Source organism: Protomyctophum parallelum, assembly GCF_964188405.1.
Source record: "Protomyctophum parallelum genome assembly, chromosome: 6".
NCBI lineage: Eukaryota > Metazoa > Chordata > Actinopteri > Myctophiformes > Myctophidae > Protomyctophum > Protomyctophum parallelum.
The window spans coordinates 45,402,133-45,422,132 of record NC_139701.1 but is presented as its reverse complement, the minus strand read 5'-3'; the positions used below and the strand labels follow the sequence as shown (position 1 = coordinate 45,422,132).

Sequence of the window (20,000 nt, the reverse complement as noted above, 5' to 3'; positions counted from 1 at the left end):
ATGAAGGAAGCATGAGTTCAAGTCCGTTGCTCTCCCCTTGTCCCCCATATATGGGGACTAGGTTGGTCTCCCCTTGTCCCCCTGCTCCCCATATATGGGGACTAGGTTGGTCTCCCCTTGTTCCCCATATATGGGGACTAGGTTGGTCTCCCCTTGTCCCCCTGCTCCCCATATATGGGGACTAGGTTGGTCTCCCCTTGTTCCCCATATATGGGGACTAGGTTGGTCTCCCCTTGTTCCCCATATATGGGGACTAGGTTGGTCTCCCCTTGTTCCCCATATATGGGGACTAGGTTGGTCTCCCCTTGTTCCCCATATATGGGGACTAGGTTGGTCTCCCCTTGTTCCCCATATATGGGGACTAGGTTGGTCTCCCCTTGTTCCCCATATATGGGGACTAGGTTGGTCTCCCCTTGTTCCCCATATATGGGGACTAGGTTGGTCTCCCCTTGTCTGAGGGGCGTGGCTACCGTTACAGTGATTCCCCTCCCACTCGAGTCAAAATAAAAACCAACGGAGAAGAAGGGGGGGAAGTTCCGCCTCGTTGTCTGGGCCAGCCAATGGGCCAGCTGGGCCCAAACGGATCTAGAAAGATGGCGACTTACAATTCAAGGACTGACAGGCTTCATTTTACGTTCATGTTAGACCCGGGGAACGCTTTGTCCATATTTTTTACAGTCTATGGTTTTGTGAGATAACGTGTGCGATAACGTGCTAGAAAAAATATGTGCTATAATAATAATAATAATATCCAGCCTTCATCATAAGCTCACATATCACACACACCATAGTTCACTGGCAAAAATAAAAAAATAAAAAAATAATTAAATGCATTTTGCGGCTCCTTTGGGAACCATACAATTTTCTTGTACTTTACTTTGTAAAATACAGGTTAAAAAAGCGACAATGCTTTTTTCGATGCTTTTGGCAACCCTCCGAATCCCCCCCCCCCCCCACACACACACACACACACACACACACACAAACACACACACACACACACACACACACACCTCGACCTCCCACAGACCCCCCCCCATCAGCCCCGCTCACAGACCCACATTCCTGCCAAAGAGCCAATTTACAGCGTGCGTGCGTGTCGTGCGTGCGTGCGTGTCGTGCGTGCGTGTGTGCGTGCGTGCGTGCGTGCGTGCGTGCGTGTCGTGCGTGCGTGCGCCGTGCGTTGCTGCAATGATTCTAAATATACAGTCGTGTGTGTTTTAATTTTCGGTGGTTGTGATTATATTTGTTTTTACGAAGAGATTTTATCAGAAAGGTTCAAAACATTTAGTTCAAACATTGAACTGAATGGAGGAAATGTCTGAACGCTGTATTGTATGTGGTGCTGCCTGTTGTGAGCGCTGTGCTACACCGCTCACTGTAGACTGTATTAATGTTCACCACTCTCTCTAAATATGGACGGAAGACGTCATGTATAGATATAAATAGTAAGACGTTAGGTTGGGGGGGGGGGGGATCAGAGGGAGGCGGGGTCAGGGGTCAATGCTTAACCCATTCTGAACGGGAACCCATTTTGGTGTTGGCATCATGTTATGCTTTAGCTATTGAAAAATAGCAGATCTACAAGCTCATATCGCGCCACCGAGTGGCGCGATACGAGCTTGTAGGTCTGCTATTTTTGAAAAATCGAAGAGCGACTGACATTTCTAGAATCTGATCTCAGGTCAGAATGGGTTCATCAGACCAGTGTGTGTCCGGCGGAAACCTCGTATGAATCTGATCTCAGGTCAGAATGGGTTAAGGACGTCACCATGGGTGTGATGGTGTCGTATCTGGACAATAATTCTATACTATATCATGCATGTGTAATTTGGGTCAACTACATTTCTGTGCTAAGTCAAATGTTGGAGTCCGTCTGACTGCAAGTTTGAAAGCAATCACGCATAGTCAAGTAACCTGGCTCTGCTAGGTGTGATAGGAAATTTAGCATACTATTGTTTCAACGAGAGGCCACTTGATTAAGTTTCAGACATCACTCTGTATGCGTCTGCTATTCCTATGTTAAATCTCAACCACTCCCAGAACTCAACGGTTTGATGTAAAACTACATATAATGTCATGTTGTGAATGAAAGAGGGGTCTGATAGCAGGCTGACCATCGAGAGGTGGTTAGTCTGTCGTGTTGCTATTCCGTCATTCTGGACTCTGTCTTTTGATTGAATAAATGGTCAACTCTACACTTCCGTTCTTCTCTCTGCGTGCTTCTTCATCCGATCGTCTGATGCTTTGGCAAGGGTTTTCACTACAGTGGCCTACAGCCGAGTGCAGTACTTTCATCCGACGGAGCATTGGTCCGAACGACAACCTACCTCCTCCCTCACCCTAACCCTAACCTCCCCCGGGGCAGACACCTAAACCTAACCGCAACCTTCTCCCGACCCGCAGCGCACCTCGGAGCATTGCTCCTTCGGAGCAATGCTCTGTCGGATGATAGTATGCCTCCCCTACAGTCTGCAGTTTGCTATTTAGTTTAGAGAAACTCTTTCAGCCTTTTTGTCTCTAGTAGTTTAATCAGTTAATGTGGAGTGTTAAAATACACCACATGGACTCGACTTGTTACGAAGGTGATAACTGATCAGCGCCATAACCATATTGTACTGTATCTCTCTAGGATGTACGCCCTCGTGGGTTGGTATTCCTTAACGTCTCGCAGGTTGCTACATTGGTATACTCTCAGTTATAAAGCCATTCTTGGTAACCTCCCACGTTACATTGGTTCTAAATGTGAACTTGTCCAAAACTCTCTCAACCTCAGATCAAATGGTTGGTTACGCTATGTCGTGAGTCGTGCCCCCCAACTAAATCTGAGGCTGGGAAAAAAAGCATTGCTTATTTCGGACCCTGGTCTCTGAATGACATTACAGTCCAGACTCAAACTGGACCCTGGTCTTAGAATGAGCTACAGTCCAGACTCAAACTGGACCCTGGTCTCTGAATGACCTTACAGTCCAGACTCAAACTGGACCCTGGTCTTAGAATGACCTACAGTCCAGACTCAAACTGGACCCTGGTCTTAGAATGAGCTACAGTCCAGACTCAAACTGGACCCTGGTCTTAGAATGACCTACAGTCCAGACTCAAAGTGGACCCTGGTCTTAGAATGAGCTACAGTCCAGACTCAAACTGGACCCTGGTCTTAGAATGACCTACAGTCCAGACTCAAACTGGACCCTGGTCTTAGAATGAGCTACAGTCCAGACTCAAACTGGACCCTGGTCTTAGAATGACCTACAGTCCAGACTCAAAGTGGACCCTGGTCTTAGAATGACCTACAGTCCAGACTCAAACTGGACCCTGGTCTTAGAATGAGCTACAGTCCAGACTCAAACTGGACCCTGGTCTTAGAATGAGCTACAGTCCAGACTCAAACTGGACCCTGGTCTTGGAATGACCTACAGTCCAGACTCAAACTGGCTGCTGTGATTCCCCTAGTGAGCTTTAAAAGGATTGCCATCATGGGAACACTTCCCATACATTGCTCCTGCTTTGACGTATAGCAACTGTCTGCTTGCTTTTTAGTCAACTAGCAATTTCCGTTGCTTAGTTTTTATTTATTGGTCGCGTTCCTGTTCTCCCTTTAAGCTTCTTCGGTAGTGGGTATATACTGTATTTATGAGCATTGTATGTCTGTGCTGTTTTTTTGTTGTGTATTTTTTGTTACTGGCAGAGTTGTGTCACTTATTTTGCCTCTTGTTCTGGCCAGTTCAAACTGTGTAAAAGAGACTTCAGTCTCAATGTGGTTTTTACTGGTTAAATAAAGGTTAAATAAAATAAAATGACACTAACCTCTCTCTCTCTCTCTCTCTCTCTCTCTCTCTCTCTCTCTGTGTTTGTCTCTCTCTCTCTCTCTCTCTCTCTCTCTCTCTCTCTCTCTCTCTCTCTCTCTCTCTCTCTCTCTCTGTGTCTCTCTACCAGGATGAGTTCCATCCGTTCATCGAGGCTCTCCTGCCTCACGTCAGAGCCTTCGCCTACACCTGGTTCAACCTGCAGGTAATTAACACCTGTTTACATCTCGATACACCTGGTTCAACCTGCAGGTAATTAACACCTCATTACACCTGGTTCAACCTGCAGGTAATTAACACCTCATTACACCTGGTTCAACCTTTTTACACCTGGTTCAACCTGCAGGTAATTAACACCTCATTACACCTGGTTCAACCTGTTTACACCTGGTTCAACCTGCAGGTAATTAACACCTCATTGCACCTGGTTCAACCTGCAGGTAATTAACACCTCATTACACCTGGCTCAACCTGCAGGTAATTAACACCTCATTACACCTGGGTCAACCTGTTTACACCTGGTTCAACCTGCAGGTAATTAACACCTGTTTACACCTGGTTCAACCTGTTTACACCTGGTTCAACCTGCAGGTAATTAACACCTCATTACACCTGGTTCAACCTGTTTACACCTGGTTCAACCTGTTTACACCTGGTTCAACCTGTTTACACCTGGTTCAACCTGCAGGTAATTAACACCTGGTTCAACCTGTTTACACCTGGTTCAACCTGCAGGTAATTAACACCTGTTTACATCTCGTTACACCTGGTTCAACCTGCAGGTAATTAACACCTGTTTACATCTCGTTACACCTGGTTCAACCTGCAGGTAATTAACACCTGTTTACATCTCGTTACACCTGGTTCAACCTGTTAACACCTGGTTCAACCTGCAGGTAATTTTATTTATTTATTTAGCGAATGCAAAGTCCTTAAGCCAAGCGGTTGCCTCCTGGTCTGCTGTATGGAGGGTGATTAATCAAGGACAAACTTCTATGATGTGCTTCATAGTTTGCTCCTCACCACACATGTAGCACACAGTGGGCTTGGGCTACTGCCCCATTTGTGGAGGCTGGCCAAGCAGGGGGCATGTCCAGTCCTGAATCTATTGAGCGTAGACCACTGTCTCCTTGGGAGGGTGGTACCAGGGACCTGTTGGTTGGGGTCTGACAACAGGTGTTTGTTTGGGACCTCTTTGGACTCCCATTCCCCTTTTTTTTTTCAAAATGAGTTAATAGCACAGGCAGACTCTTCACATACTAGACCAGTGTTTCCCAACCTTTTTTGTCCCAGGGAACACTTTTCATAGCCTAAAGATATCGGGGAACACCTAGGAGGGGGGGGGGGGTGTATATATATATATATATATATATATTAAGTTATTATATATATTTTTTTTATACATTTTGGAGAAAAAATTGCTCATATGCAATGTGAAATGCCACCTAATCCTTTTCCTTGTCTTTATTATGGGCCAACTTGTGAAAGCTGCATGCTTTTATTGTGAAGGGTCTCAGTTCTCACAGCCTGCATATTCCACGTGCTAAAAATAGCTGATCTACAAGCTCACAACGCATTGCGCGTTGTGAGCTTGTAGATCAGCCATTTTCAGCATGCAAGTATAACACGTGTACGACGAAGAATAAATCAGGCATCACTGCGCTTCTGTGGAGGGACTCGAGGGACGGAGATATATTTTGTTGGCCGAACGAGGCGATCATGTTTGGACAGCTATTTTGGACATCTATTTTTCGTGGGACATTATGTTTAATCACAACAATGTCACGTTTACTTTACGTGTTTGGGTCGGGACATGTAGGACTGTATGTGTCTGCTGTCTATGTGCATGTGCGGTGCGCTCTGCGCGCTCCAGTCTTTCGGGAGGGAGCGAAATGTAGCGTCTTCTGGATGCATCTAAGCATTAACATTTCAATGGCCGAGGGTTGTTAGAGTCTATTGTTCCGTGTTGTTGTTATCGCACGTCTAATGGTTAGACGTGTGACAACAACGACGCAACAATAAGAAGCCTGCAGCCCAGTAGCTATAATATTGCTTTCAAGGGAGAGTTAGTGTGCCGCCTGATTTGACATAAAGTAACACTATAACTTAATTTCGGTCAAATTACGCGGAGCACTTGGACACATCAAACGGAGCACCAAAGCTCCGCGACACACAGGTTGGGAAACACTGCACTACATGTCTGAAATAAGTCAGAGCTGAAATAGACATGTAAATATGAAATAAATGCTTAAACATGTAGCTATAGGTGTAATGTTAGAGCCCACAGAAGACATGTAAATATGAAATAAATGCTTAAACATGTAGCTAGGTGTAATGTTAGAGACCACAGAAGACATGTAAATATGAAATAAATGCTTAAACATGTAGCTAGGTGTAATGTTAGACACCACAGAAGACATGTAAATATGGAATAAATGCTTAAACATGTAGCTAAGTGTAATGTTAGAGACCACAGAAGTGAACCTGTTTTCTCAACTCGCTGTTTCTCTGCAAGACATTACTCTATAAGCCATATCTCCAAAACTGGTGGGTCAAACTGAACAACCAATATGTCAATTCGAAGCTATGATTCACTGCTTTGATATGAAATGAAAAAACAAAAATTCAAAAAAATCCAATGGCAGTCTCCCAGTCAAATTTGGTCACAAATAATTAGAAAGAAGAAGAAAACGGCAGGTTACAACACTTCTTTTGTTGTTTTTTCTTCTTTGTAATTATTTGTTCGGCCCAAAACATTGTGTTTGTTGTCATGTAGTGATGAATTAACCCATTCTGAACGGGAACCCTTTTTGGTGTTAGCATCATGCTATGCTTTAGCTATTGAAAAATAGCAGATCTACAAGCTCATAGAGCTTGTAGGTCTGCTATTTTTTGAAAAATCTAAAGAACGACTGACATTTTTATAGAATCTGATCTCAGGTCAGAATAGGTTACAATCAGAACCAGTGTGTTGTCCCAGTGGAAACCTCGTATGAATCTGATCTCAGGTCAGAACGGGTTAATAATAATAATAATTAAATAAGGTGTTAATGAACCCATTTTGGGTGGGAACCCCTTTTGGTGTTAGCATTATGCTATGCTTTAGCTATTGAAAAATAGCAGATCTACAAGCTTGTAGCGCGCCACTCGGTGGCGCGCTACGAGCTTGTAGATCTGCTATTTTTGAAAAACCCGAAGAAGAACTGACATAGAAACATAGCTTTGTCAGAAAACTGTCATTTTTAGAATCTGATCTCAGGTCAGAACGGGTTAACGGATTAAATAAGGTGTTAATGACCCCTCTAAACCCCGCCCCCTCCAGGCCAGGAAGAGGAAGTACTTCAAGAAGCACGAGAAGCGCATGTCCAAAGAGGAGGAGCGCTCGGTGAAAGACGAGCTGCTGGGCGAGAAGCCGGAGGTGAAGCAGAAGTGGGCCAGCCGCCTGCTGGCCAAGCTGAGGAAGGACATCCGGCCCGAGTTCAGGGAGGACTTTGTGCTCAGCGTGACGGGGAAGAAGGCCCCGTGCTGCGTCCTGTCCAACCCCGACCAGAAGGGCAAGATGAGACGCATCGACTGCCTGAGGCAGGCCGACAAGGTGTGGAGACTAGACCTGGTGATGGTCATCCTGTTTAAGGTAACTATAAACTACTGTAACTACTGTAACTGTTACTGTAACTACTGTAACTGTTACTGTAGACTGCCTGAGGCAGGCCGACAAGGTGTGGAGACTAGACCTGGTGATGGTCATCCTGTTTAAGGTAACTATAAACTACTGTAACTGTTACTGTAACTACTGTAACTGTTACTGTAACTACTGTAACTGTTACTGTAACTACTGTAACTGTTACTGTAACTACTGTAACTATTACTGTAGACTGCCTGAGGCAGGCCGACAAGGTGTGGAGACTAGACCTGGTGATGGTCATCCTGTTTAAGGTAACTATAAACTACTGTAACTGTTACTGTAACTACTGTAACTGTTACTGTAACTACTGTAACTGTTACTGTAACTACTGTAACTGTTACTGTAGACTGCCTGAGGCAGGCCGACAAGGTGTGGAGACTAGACCTGGTGATGGTCATCCTGTTTAAGGTACTATAAACTACTGTAATTACTGTAACTATTACTGTAACTATTACTGTAGACTGTCTGACGCAGGCCGACAAGGTCTGGAGGCTGGACCTGGTCATGGTCATCCTCTTTAATGTAACTGTATAACTATAAACTAACTATAACTATTATCCAGAGGTTCCTAGGTACCTATAGAAACCTCTAGGTGTCAGGCCGGTACTAAGGAAGGGAACACCACTGTAACTACTGTAACTGTTACTGTAGACTGTCTGAGGCAGGTGATGTCATCCTCTTTAAGGTAACTATACTGTAACTACTGTAACTGTTACTGTAGACTGCCTGAGGCAGGCCGACAAGGTGTGGAGACTGGACCTGGTCATGGTCATCCTCTTTAAGGTAACTATAAACTACTGTAACTACTAACTACTAACTATTACTGTAGACTGTCTGAGGCAGTGTCAATGTCCGAACCAGGACAGCTTCATTCTCAACTAGAGCTCTTCACCGGGTCCCCCGACACCGGAGTGGGACCCGAGACCCGCTCGGGTCGGAGTCGTGTTGTATCGTAATCACTCGGACCGGGTCGGAATGGGACGATTGGGACGTATCCCCCACGGAACTCCCCTCGGACATATGTGTAATGTCCGAGTGGATCCGAGCAGACCTGTAGGCTCGTGTGTGTGTGTGTGTGTGTGTGTGTGTGTGTGTGTGTGTGTGTGTGTGTGTGTGCGTGTGTGCGTGTGTGCGTGTGTGCGTGTGTGCGTGCGTGCGTGCGTGCGTGCGTGCGTGCGCGCCAGTCTGACTGTAGAGACTCTTTCTATCTGTCCGCTGCGTGTGCGCTCTGCTGCGCTGCGGAGGAAAAGAACAAGAGTCAAATTCCATTCAGCCAAGACATGATCTGCTAAAACTCTGATACGATGATTGTGTGTAAAAAACAAATGATCCGTTTGGTTAATTTTAAATGCACGCACGCTGAGGAGACGCGAAGAGCCAAGTCTCTCTCATCCTCTGCTGCAGTGCAGGGAACCCCTCTCTGTCTCTCTCTCTCTCGCTTCTATCATAAAATGGTAATTGGTCAATACGTCCGCTATTATTTCATATAGGGCCCCCATGAGGATTATGAAAACTATTCGTCCCTGGGCGCCGCCATTTGAAAGAAATCTCGAAACGGGTCGGAATCGGACGAAATTGTCACGGATCCACTCGGGGTTTTTTTTTTTACTATTTGAAAATATTTTCGGAAAGGGGCGGAATCGGTAAAATGTCGCGGATTTCAGAACCTCCCTCCCTCCCTTTTTTTTTTACCCGTGAAGAGCTCTATTCACATCCCATGGTTGAGAATACCTTAACACAGGTAGGGCTACTGCAAGTGGAACTACATTAGGTTAGGGTTAGGTTAGGTCCGCAGTGATTAAATGTGACTAAATGACTAAAACCTGGTCCTTCCTCAGGGCATCCCGTTGGGTCTAAATGTGACTAAAACCTGGTCTCCTTCCTCAGGGCATCCCGTTGGAGTCTAAATGTGACTAAAACCTGGTCTCCTTCCTCAGGGCATCCCGTTGGAGTCTAAATGTGACTAAAACCTGGTCCTTCCTCAGGGCATCCCGTTGGGTCTAAATGTGACTAAAACCTGGTCCTTCCTCAGGGCATCCCGTTGGGGTCTAAATGTGACTAAAACCTGGTCTCCTTCCTCAGGGCATCCCGTTGGGGTCTAAATGTGACTAAAACCTGGTCTCCTTCCTCAGGGCATCCCGTTGGGTCTAAATGTGACTAAAACCTGGTCTCCTTCCTCAGGGCATCCCGTTGGGGTCTAAATGTGACTAAAACCTGGTCTCCTTCCTCAGGGCATCCCGTTGGAGTCTAAATGTGACTAAAACCTGGTCTCCTTCCTCAGGGCATCCCGTTGGGTCTAAATGTGACTAAAACCTGGTCCTTCCTCAGGGCATCCCGTTGGGGTCTAAATGTGACTAAAACCTGGTCTCCTTCCTCAGGGCATCCCGTTGGGGTCTAAATGTGACTAAAACCTGGTCTCCTTCCTCAGGGCATCCCGTTGGGGTCTAAATGTGACTAAAACCTGGTCTCCTTCTTCAGGGCATCCCGTTGGAGTCTACGGACGGGGAGCGTCTGGTGAAGTCCCCTCAGTGTTCCAACCCGGGCCTGTGTGTCCAGCCGCACCACATCGGGGTGTCCGTCAAGGAGCTGGACCTTTACCTTGCCTACTTCGTACACGCAGGTACGGGAGGCCACGCACGTGCACACACACACACACACACACACACACACACACACACACACACACGCTGCGCTGCTGTCTGAACCGTGCAAATGGATCTCTTTTCGGTCTGAACTGACCGGAAGAGGAAGAAGCGTTGGTTTGAGTTTGAGGCGTTTTCATGTCTGAGTGGCGCCGTCCACTGAGTCTGTCCCTGTCTGTCCTCTGTCTGTCCCTGTCTGTCCCTGTCTGTCCTCTGTCTGTCCTCTGTCTGTCCCTGTCTGTCCTCTGTCTGTCCCTGTCTGTCCCTGTCTGTCCCTGTCTGTCCTCTCTGTCTGTCCCTGTCTGTCCTCTGTCTGTCCCTGTCTGTCCACTCTGTCTGTCCATGTCTGAGTGGTGCCGTCCACTGAGTCTGTCCCTGTCTGAGTGGTGCCGTCCACTCTGTCTGTCCATGTCTGTCCCTGTCTGTCCATGTCTGAGTGGTGCCGTCCACTGAGTCTGTCCCTGTCTGTCCTCTCTGTCTGTACCTGTCTGTCCTCTCTGTCTGTCCCTGTCTGTCCTCTGTCTGTCCCTGTCTGTCCTCTCTGTCTGTCCTCTTTCTGTCCCTGTCTGTCCCTGTCTGTCCACTCTGTCTGTCCATGTCTGAGTGGTGCCGTCCACTCTGTCTGTCCATGTCTGTCCCTGTCTGTCCCTGTCTGTCCATGTCTGAGTGGTGCCGTCCTCTGAGTCTGTCCCTGTCTGTCCCTGTCTGTCCATGTCTGAGTGGTGCCGTCCACTATGTATGTCCATGTCTGAGTGGTGTCTGTCCTCTCTGTCTGTCTGTCCGTACGTCTCTCATGTCTGCTTGAGTCTATATGGAAATACTGATGGGTGTCTGTCACTGTTGAGCAGCCTAACGCAAAAACACACGCACGCATGCACGCACGCACATACGCATGCACGTACACGTACACGTACACATGCACACACGCACACACACACACTGCACTGGCTGCTTGTTGCGATGTGTGTGGTATTGTTGCCTGAGTAGGAACCTTGGTTATCCAGGTTGTGTGACGCATGCAGCGACTGGTGTTAGTTTGTCGTGGAAATTAAGATATAAACATTTAATAACACTCCGTTATAGAGAGTGTTTCCTCTATGGTTACAGTCTGATATTAACATTTAATAATACTCCGTTATAGAGAGTATTTCCTCTATGGTTACAGTCTGATATTAACATTTTAATAATACTCCGTTATAGAGAGTGTTTCCTCTATGGTTATACAGTCTGATATAAACATTTAATAATACTCCGTTATAGAGAGTGTTTCCTCTATGGTTATACAGTCTGATATAAACATTTAATAATACTCCGTTATAGAGAGTGTTTCCTCTATGGTTACAGTCTGATATTAACATTTTAATAATACTCCGTTATAGAGAGTGTTTCCTCTATGGTTACAGTCTGATATAAACATTTAATAATACTCCGTTATAGAGAGTGTTTCCTCTATGGTTACAGTCTGATATTAACATTTTAATAATACTCCGTTATAGAGAGTGTTTCCTCTATGGTTATACAGTCTGATATAAACATTTAATAATACTCCGTTATAGAGAGTGTTTCCTCTATGGTTACAGTCTGATATAAACATTTAATAATACTCCGTTATAGAGAGTGTTTCCTCTATGGTTACAGTCTGATATAAACATTTAATAATACTCCGTTATAGAGAGTGTTTCCTCTATGGTTACAGTCTGATATTAACATTTAATAATACTCCGTTATAGAGAGTGTTTCCTCTATGGTTATACAGTCTGATATAAACATTTAATAATACTCCGTTATAGAGAGTATTTCCTCTATGGTTACAGTCTGATATTAACATTTAATAATACTCTGTTATAGAGAGTATTTCCTCTATGGTTACAGTCTGATATTAACATTTAATAATACTCCGTTATAGAGAGTGTTTCCTCTATGGTTACAGTCTGATATTAACATTTAATAATACTCCGTTATAGAGAGTGTTTCCTCTATGGTTACAGTCTGATATTAACATTTAATAATACTCCGTTATAGAGAGTATTTCCTCTATGGTTACAGTCTGATGTTAACATTTAATAATACTCCGTTATAGAGAGTGTTTCCTCTAGCTTATACAGTCTGATATAAACATTTAATAATACTCCGTTATAGAGAGTGTTTCCTCTATGGTTACAGTCTGATATAAACATTTAATAATACTCCGTTATAGAGAGTGTTTCCTCTATGGTTACAGTCTGATATTAACATTTAATAATACTCCGTTATAGAGAGTATTTCCTCTATGGTTACAGTCTGATATTAACATTTAATAATACTCCGTTATAGAGAGTGTTTCCTCTATGGTTACAGTCTGATATAAACATTTAATAATACTCCGTTATAGAGAGTGTTTCCTCTATGGTTATACAGTCTGATATTAACATTTAATAATACTCCGTTATAGAGAGTGTTTCCTCTATGGTTACAGTCTGATATTAACATTTAATAATACTCCGTTATAGAGAGTATTTCCTCTATGGTTACAGTCTGATATAAACATTTAATAATACTCCGTTATAGAGAGTGTTTCCTCTATGGTTACAGTCTGATATTAACATTTAATAATACTCCGTTATAGAGAGTGTTTCCTCTATGGTTAGTCTGATATTAACATTTAATAATACTCCGTTATAGAGAGTGTTTCCTCTATGGTTACAGTCTGATATAAACATTTAATAATACTCCGTTATAGAGAGTGTTTCCTCTATGGTTACAGTCTGATATAAACATTTTAATAATACTCCGTTATAGAGAGTGTTTCCTCTATGGTTACAGTCTGATATTAACATTTAATAATACTCCGTTATAGAGAGTGTTTCCTCTATGGTTACAGTCTGATATTAACATTTTATAATAATCCGTTATAGAGAGTGTTTCCTCTATGGTTACAGTCTGATATTAACATTTAATAATACTCCGTTATAGAGAGTGTTTCCTTTATGGTTACAGTCTGATATTAACATTTAATAATACTCCGTTATAGAGAGTGTTTCCTTTATGGTTACAGTCTGATGTTATCTCTGTCTGTCACACCTCTGTGTGGTGCTGGTTTCATTGGTCCTGTTTGTTTTACGATGTCACTGTCCCATTTGTTAATCAGACCCAGTGTGTGTCCAGTGGAAACCTCGTATGAATCTGATCTCAGGTCAGAATGGGTTAATCAGATCCAGTGTGTGTCCAGTGGAAACCTCGTATGAATCTGATCTCAGGTCAGAATGGGTTAATCAGACCCAGTGTGTGTCCAGTGGAAACCTCGTATGAATCTGATCTCAGGTCAGAATGGGTTATAATCAGACCAGTGTGTGCCCAGTGGAAACCTTGTATGAATCTGATCTCAGGTCAGAATGGGTTATAATCAGACCAGTGTGTGTCCAGTGGAAACCTCGTATGAATCTGATCTCAGGTCAGAATGGGTTCATCAGACCCAGTGTGTGTCCAGTGGAAACCTCGTATGAATCTGATCTCAGGTCAGAATGGGTTAATCAGACCAGTGTGTGTCCAGTGGAAACCTCGTATGAATCTGATCTCAGGTCAGAATGGGTTGAATGTCTTGAGGCTATGTTGAGGGTTTGGTTGTTGTGGGAGTGAGCTATAGAGCATCGAAGTCTGACGTCACTTTCAGTAGAGGGCGTCTGTCCCCAGGTTCATGTATTTGTTTCGTTGCATTGAAATCCCCATTGAGGCGATTTTATATCACCTCATATAACAACTGTGTTTGAAAAATAAACATGTCACCCCGGCCGCTTCACTCATATGGATATGAAGAATCAACTGACTGAGAGAAAACGCTAATGTTACTGCTGCTGAATTAGTTACATTTTCGCTAGAAGCAGACTGTATCAAATATGAGTGACTGACTGTTGCAAACGATACAGAGACACCTCCCTGACAATATAACAATACAGAGACACCTCCCTGACAATATAACGATACAGAGACACCTCCCTGACAATATAACAATACAGAGACACCTCCCTGACAATATAACGATACAGAGACACCTCCCTGACAGTATAACAATACAGAGACACCTCCCTGACAATATAACGATACAGAGACACCTCCCTGACAATATAACAATACAGAGACACCTCCCTGACAATATAACGATACAGAGACACCTCCCTGACAATATAACGATACAGAGACACCTCCCTGACAATAACGCAGAGACAGCTTGTTTATTTTTGGACCACAACGCTTATAGTAGACGGGCGGCGGTGGCTCAGGGGTAGAGTGCCTGGATGGTAACCGTAAGGTTGCCAGTTCGAACCCGGGCTCCCCCAGAGTTACTGTCGAAGTGTCCTTGAGCAAGACACTGAAACCCTAATTGCTCCCGATGTGCTAGTTGATGCCTTGCATGGTTTCCGCTGCCATCGGTGTATGAATGTGTGTGAGAATGGGTGAATGTAATGCACAATATATGTAATGCACCTTGGATAAAGGCGCTATATAAATGCACCATTTACCATTTTACCATTTACGATATTAAGATCACCCCATGTTATTCTCCATAGAGAAATTACTTCTGCGAACCAGGGGAATGGAAGGGATGAGCGAGTGACGTCAGGACTTTAGAACCAGGGGAATGGAGGGGATGAGCGAGTTACGTCAGGACTTTAGAACCAGGGGAATCGGAGGGATGAGCGAGTTACGTCAGGACTTTAGAACCAGGGGAATGGAGGGGATGAGCGAGTTACGTCAGGACTTTAGAACCAGGGGAATCGGAGGGATGAGCGAGTGACGTCAGGACTTTAGAACCAGGGGAATTGAGGGGATGAGCGAGTAACGTCAGGACTTTAGAACCAGGGGAATGGAGGGGATGAGCGAGTGACGTCAGGACTTTAGAACCAGGGGAATGGAGGGGATGAGCGAGTTACGTCAGGACTTTAGAACTAGGGGAATCGGAGGGATGAGCGAGTGACGTCAGGACTTTAGAACCAGGGGAATGGAGGGGATGAGCAAGTTACGTCAGGACTTTAGAACCAGGGGAATCGGAGGGATGAGCGAGTTACGTCAGGACTTTAGAACCAGGGGAATCGGAGGGATGAGTGAGTTACGTCAGGACTTTAGAACCAGGGGAATGGAGGGGATGAGCGAGTTACGTCAGGACTTCGGTGCTCTATGAAGGCTGTCGCTTTTTTGTGACTCTGGGAGTCAGACTGGGGATTTCCATGCATGAACAGGTCGTGTAAGTCTTGTCTCCTTACTCGAGTAAAATCCTTATAACTTGAATGAATGAATTCTTGTGTTGCTTCATTATCATTATTATGAATTGTCGTTTTGAGCATGTGTCCCACAGACCGCCTTTACAAGTTGTGTCAAGGAGATGTGGAATACCTAAGTTGTACATTTAAGGACGTCATAAACCAAACCATGAGAAGCTGTTTTCTGTCCCCACTGACATTTGACTTGTGACTTGTGTGGTCTGGAGGGGTCTTCCTGATGTCATGTGTTAAGACCCACCTACTCCCTGAGGGGGGTAGGAATGTATTTAAAGGGATTGTGACATTAAAAAAAAGGTTTTGGAATTGTTCTTGTTATCTTTAGGTTTTCTAATCTCAATTGCACCCAAAAAACATGAACTTTTAACATTCAGTAGATTTTCTGTGATCTGGGGTTTTCTGGCTCAAACAGGTGCTCTGATTTACCGGCAGTTTGTGATGTAAGATCCTGCAAATCCCATGTATGTCAATGGGATTTGCCAGCAGATGTCACTGCTTTCACTGTGTTGCCTGTTTTCATTGTAGCTCAAAAGGCTTCCAAACCCCAAAGAAAACTTCAGACCACAGAAAATCCACTGAATGTTCAAAGTTCAGGTTTTTTGGGTGTAATTGAGGTCATAAAACCTAAAAGAAAAAAGAAAAATAAATGAAAATGAATGTCATAAAACCTTTAAGCTGAAGTTTAACTGAGGTGTGTTGAGTCAGTACACGGTGTTCCATTGCAAACGCTTCACTGCTACTCCGTATTTGAATACATTTATTCCAATACTCTGAAACTCTGAATTGTGTCTGTCTCATTATGTTGTTTAACTGTGTTATAAGTGCTCATCTACAGATTTCTTTAACAGTTGCACTAGACTCTGAGACAATTTACAATGTAGGCATTTAGCAGACGCTCTTAATCCAGAGCGATTTACATTAAGCAATAACAAAAAAAAGCATGACATATACAGTTGTTGGTGTGAATAAACTATATTGCCCCGGCTGGGCTTAAATATACATTCAATCTATGGTGATTGGTATAAAGGAAAATAAGCTACTTTTATATTATGTTGTTTTTTTTAATTTTTATATTTACATTAATTATACATGGTGGCAAACCTTCCCTGTTTGGTTCAGAAATGACTGGAATCATTTAGTGGTTGTTTTGACTTTGAGGCATTTTTCCATTTGTCTTTTTTTCGTTTTTAAGACATTTCTGTGATAAACTGAGGTCTGTTTTGTGCTTAATTAATCTGCTTTGAATTAGCAAAAAACATTATTAACCCATTCTGAACGGGAACCCATTTTGGTGTGTTGTTATGTTATGCTTTAGCTATTTGAAAAATCAAAGACACTTTTAGAATCTGGTCTCAGGTCAGTATGGGTTAATTGTCACGCAAATAATTGTGGTTGACGATTTGATTGCGGATTGCAGATTTACTGAAATATTATATACGACATAATTATTCATAATTATTTTATTCTTAAAAAAACTACCTAAAACGACCCCCCATGAAAAGGAAAATAATTGCTGTAATAGCAGATCTACACGCACGCGTCCTCACACACACACACACGCACACACGCACACACGCACACGCACACATACACACACGAAGTGTATTCTTCGGACGTTATGTAGGTTGGCCAATCAGAGGCAGGTGGGGGCGGGTCTAAGTCGCTTTGAGTGGCAGCGCCCCTTCTGCACTTCCACTTGACTGACGCCTTGCTTGTACTTCAGCACGCACACACACATACACACGCACGCACACACACACACACACAGAGTGGACATAAAGACTGACCCACTTCACTGAGCTCTTAAACTGATTTGTTTCTCCTCTTCTCTGTAAACCTGTTAGACCCTGTGTGTGTGTGTGTGTGTGTGTGTGTGTGTGTGTGTGTGTGTGTGTGTGTGTGTGTGTGTGTGCACGGCTGCATTTATTAACAGAGCGCAAGAAAATCTCTCCTCTCCTCTCCTCTCCTCTCCTCTCCTCTCCTCTCCTCTCCTCTCCTCTCCTCTCCTCTCCTCTCCTCTCCTCTCCTCTCCTCTCCTCTCCATCAGTCTTGTTTCTGAGGGCAGAGAGCTACTTCACTTGGTGACCACTTGGCATTGCGTTGGCACCACGGGCACACACACATACACACACACACACACACACACACCACACCACACCACACCACACCACACCACACCACACCACACCACACACACACACACACACACATTTGAATTATTTTATTTGGATCTGCACAAGAGGCGTAATACAATAGACCCAAACACTGATCAGAATTAGGTTACATTATATGGTCCAACCAGATATAGCTGCTGCACATGCTTAACACACAGAGGGAAAAGAAGAAAAAAAAATATATATATATATAGCACATTGTTTACATACTATTACTTGACACTACTAGACAGGATGTTTTTTTTTTTTTTTTTTTTTTAAGCCAGACAGAACAGTATTTAGCCAGCTTTTTTGCATTTGTTTTTAACAATCCACCCAATTTTTGGCATCACTGCACTGGCTTCCAGTTGTTTTTAGGATTGATTTTAAAATTATTTTACTTGTCTATAAAGCTCTCAATGGTCTCGCACCTCCGTACCTCCGTGACTGCCTACCTAGATATGTCCCTAGCCGCCCCCTCAGGTCCTCCAATGCTGGCCTACTTGAAGTGCCTAAAAGAATCTGCACAAAAAAATATGGTGAGGCAGCTTTTTGCTTCTACGGCCCAACAGCCTGGAATAAACTTCCATTCGAGCTCAGGCACGCACCCTCTGTAGACATTTTTAAATCTCAACTCAAGACTCACCTCTTCACTCTTGCTTTTAGTTGAGTTTTACTATGCACGTTCCTACCCTGCCCTGACTGATTGCTGCATGTGGTGTTTTTATTTGTTTTTATTTATTTTATGTTCTTATATTCAATTTTGTTCTTTGCCATTGTTCTATCATTTTAACTACTTGTGTTTTATTGTATTATATTTTTGTGTCCTGCCCTGTGAAGCACTTTGAGCTGCATTTATGTATGTGCTATACAAATAAAGTTTATTATTATTATTAATTGCAGACCCCTGAGCACAAGCTTATGGACATGGCCCAGAATTCCAAATACAAGGACAATAAGTGGACAGTTATATCCCAAGGCCATAATACGTTCCACCAGAAGCTGATATTTCATAAGTTTGGATGTAAAACAAGTGTCCATATACAAATCAAATGGGCAGCCTATTTCAAATATAGTAACAGTTTTTCTAATTTCATTGATGAACACAATATCTGGGGTATTTGGAATATTTTGTAGTGAATTGGCATGCGTGTCATTGTGATCAAACCAGTCTATTTTTACAGTGCTGTGTTTATACATTCTTGTTGTCCTGTCCTGTACTCCACCAGACGGTCATGTCTGGCAATGTACAGTCCTTTATAGTGGCTGCAACCATTTAATATGTGTGCGACTGTTTCTTTGTCATGTGGTACTGGATGTAGGATGCAGTGTGGGTTGTGTGCTGATGGGTACCAGGTTGCCAAGTTGAACTTGGTCGGCAACACCTGTAAACGGGCTTTAATAGTGAAAATGAGAATGTCCTCACCTATGGTGTTATTTGACAGTATAGAGTGTGATAATGAGTGGTTTGCAAAGGGAAGGAGAGCCAGTTTTCCCTGCAGCCTCAGACTGGTCCAGTGTTGTGCACTTTCTGATCGCTTCATTCCTAGAATGGTGGCTCTTGCGGTCGCGGATCTCATTCTCCAGCGCGGGTGGTACTTTACGTCGCTGCATGTGTTGAATGAGTGACTCACGAGCCATTTCCCTGACCGTGGGGTCGTCGCTGTTGAGCATATTTATAAGGTGACTGGTTCTGGTGGCGGTGTAAACCCATTCAATATTCGGTACACCCAGACCACCATCTCTGATGGGTTGAAACAGTATGGCACGGGTGGAGTGAGTAGGCCTATTGAGACAGAACCAGCCCCTCACCAAGCGCACTGCCTTGTTATTCAGTTCTGTAAGGGTGTTCTGTGGCAAATGGATGTTCGAGAATAGATGTTGAATTTTGGCGAGTGCCAATTCTCTGTTTGCCTGCAATTTCATTCGGATAGGGAGGGGGGAGGAGTCGATCAAGTCCAGTCTGACACACACACACACACACACACACACACACACACACACACACACCCCCCGCGGTGATTGGCCCAGCTGGACCAACCAATAGTAAACAGTCGTTATGGTGGAGGGTCCCTACAGCACCCCCCCCCTCCCACACACACATACAACGATGCCAGCTCCAAAATGCACTCCGGTGTTGGCAGAGAGTCGACGAAACGCACAACGAATCCTTTGACCCATTCTGACCTGAGATCAGATTCTATAAATGTTCTTCTACATCCTGACAGTTTTCTGATAAAGCCATGTTTCTATGTCAGTCGTTCTTCGGTTTTTCAAAAAATAGCAGACCTACAAGCTCGTAGCGCGCCACTCGGTGGCGCGCTACGAGCTTGTAGATCTGATATTTTTAAATAGCTAAAGCAGTAAACGTAATGCTATAACACCAAAATGGGTTCCCGCACCAACATGGGTTAAGCTGCTCTTTTGGGACAACTGTAAAATAACTCATTGTGAACAATCTC

The 20,000-nt window shown here is 44.0% G+C and overlaps 1 protein-coding gene across 1 annotated transcript in view; it reads left to right on the top strand.

The window, feature by feature from the left end:
* The window catches only part of LOC310860024 (nuclear factor 1 A-type), a gene marked incomplete at its 3' end in the record, with an annotated part of 93,882 nt that overhangs the window by 18,343 nt on the left and 55,539 nt on the right, over positions 1 to 20,000 (top strand). The window contains exons 2-4 of the mRNA XM_083766787.1: positions 3,937 to 4,011; positions 7,129 to 7,440; positions 9,970 to 10,111. Of these exons, the coding sequence (XP_083622913.1) occupies positions 3,937 to 4,011; positions 7,129 to 7,440; positions 9,970 to 10,111 (529 nt within the window). The remainder of the gene's footprint in view (positions 1 to 3,936; positions 4,012 to 7,128; positions 7,441 to 9,969; positions 10,112 to 20,000) is intronic.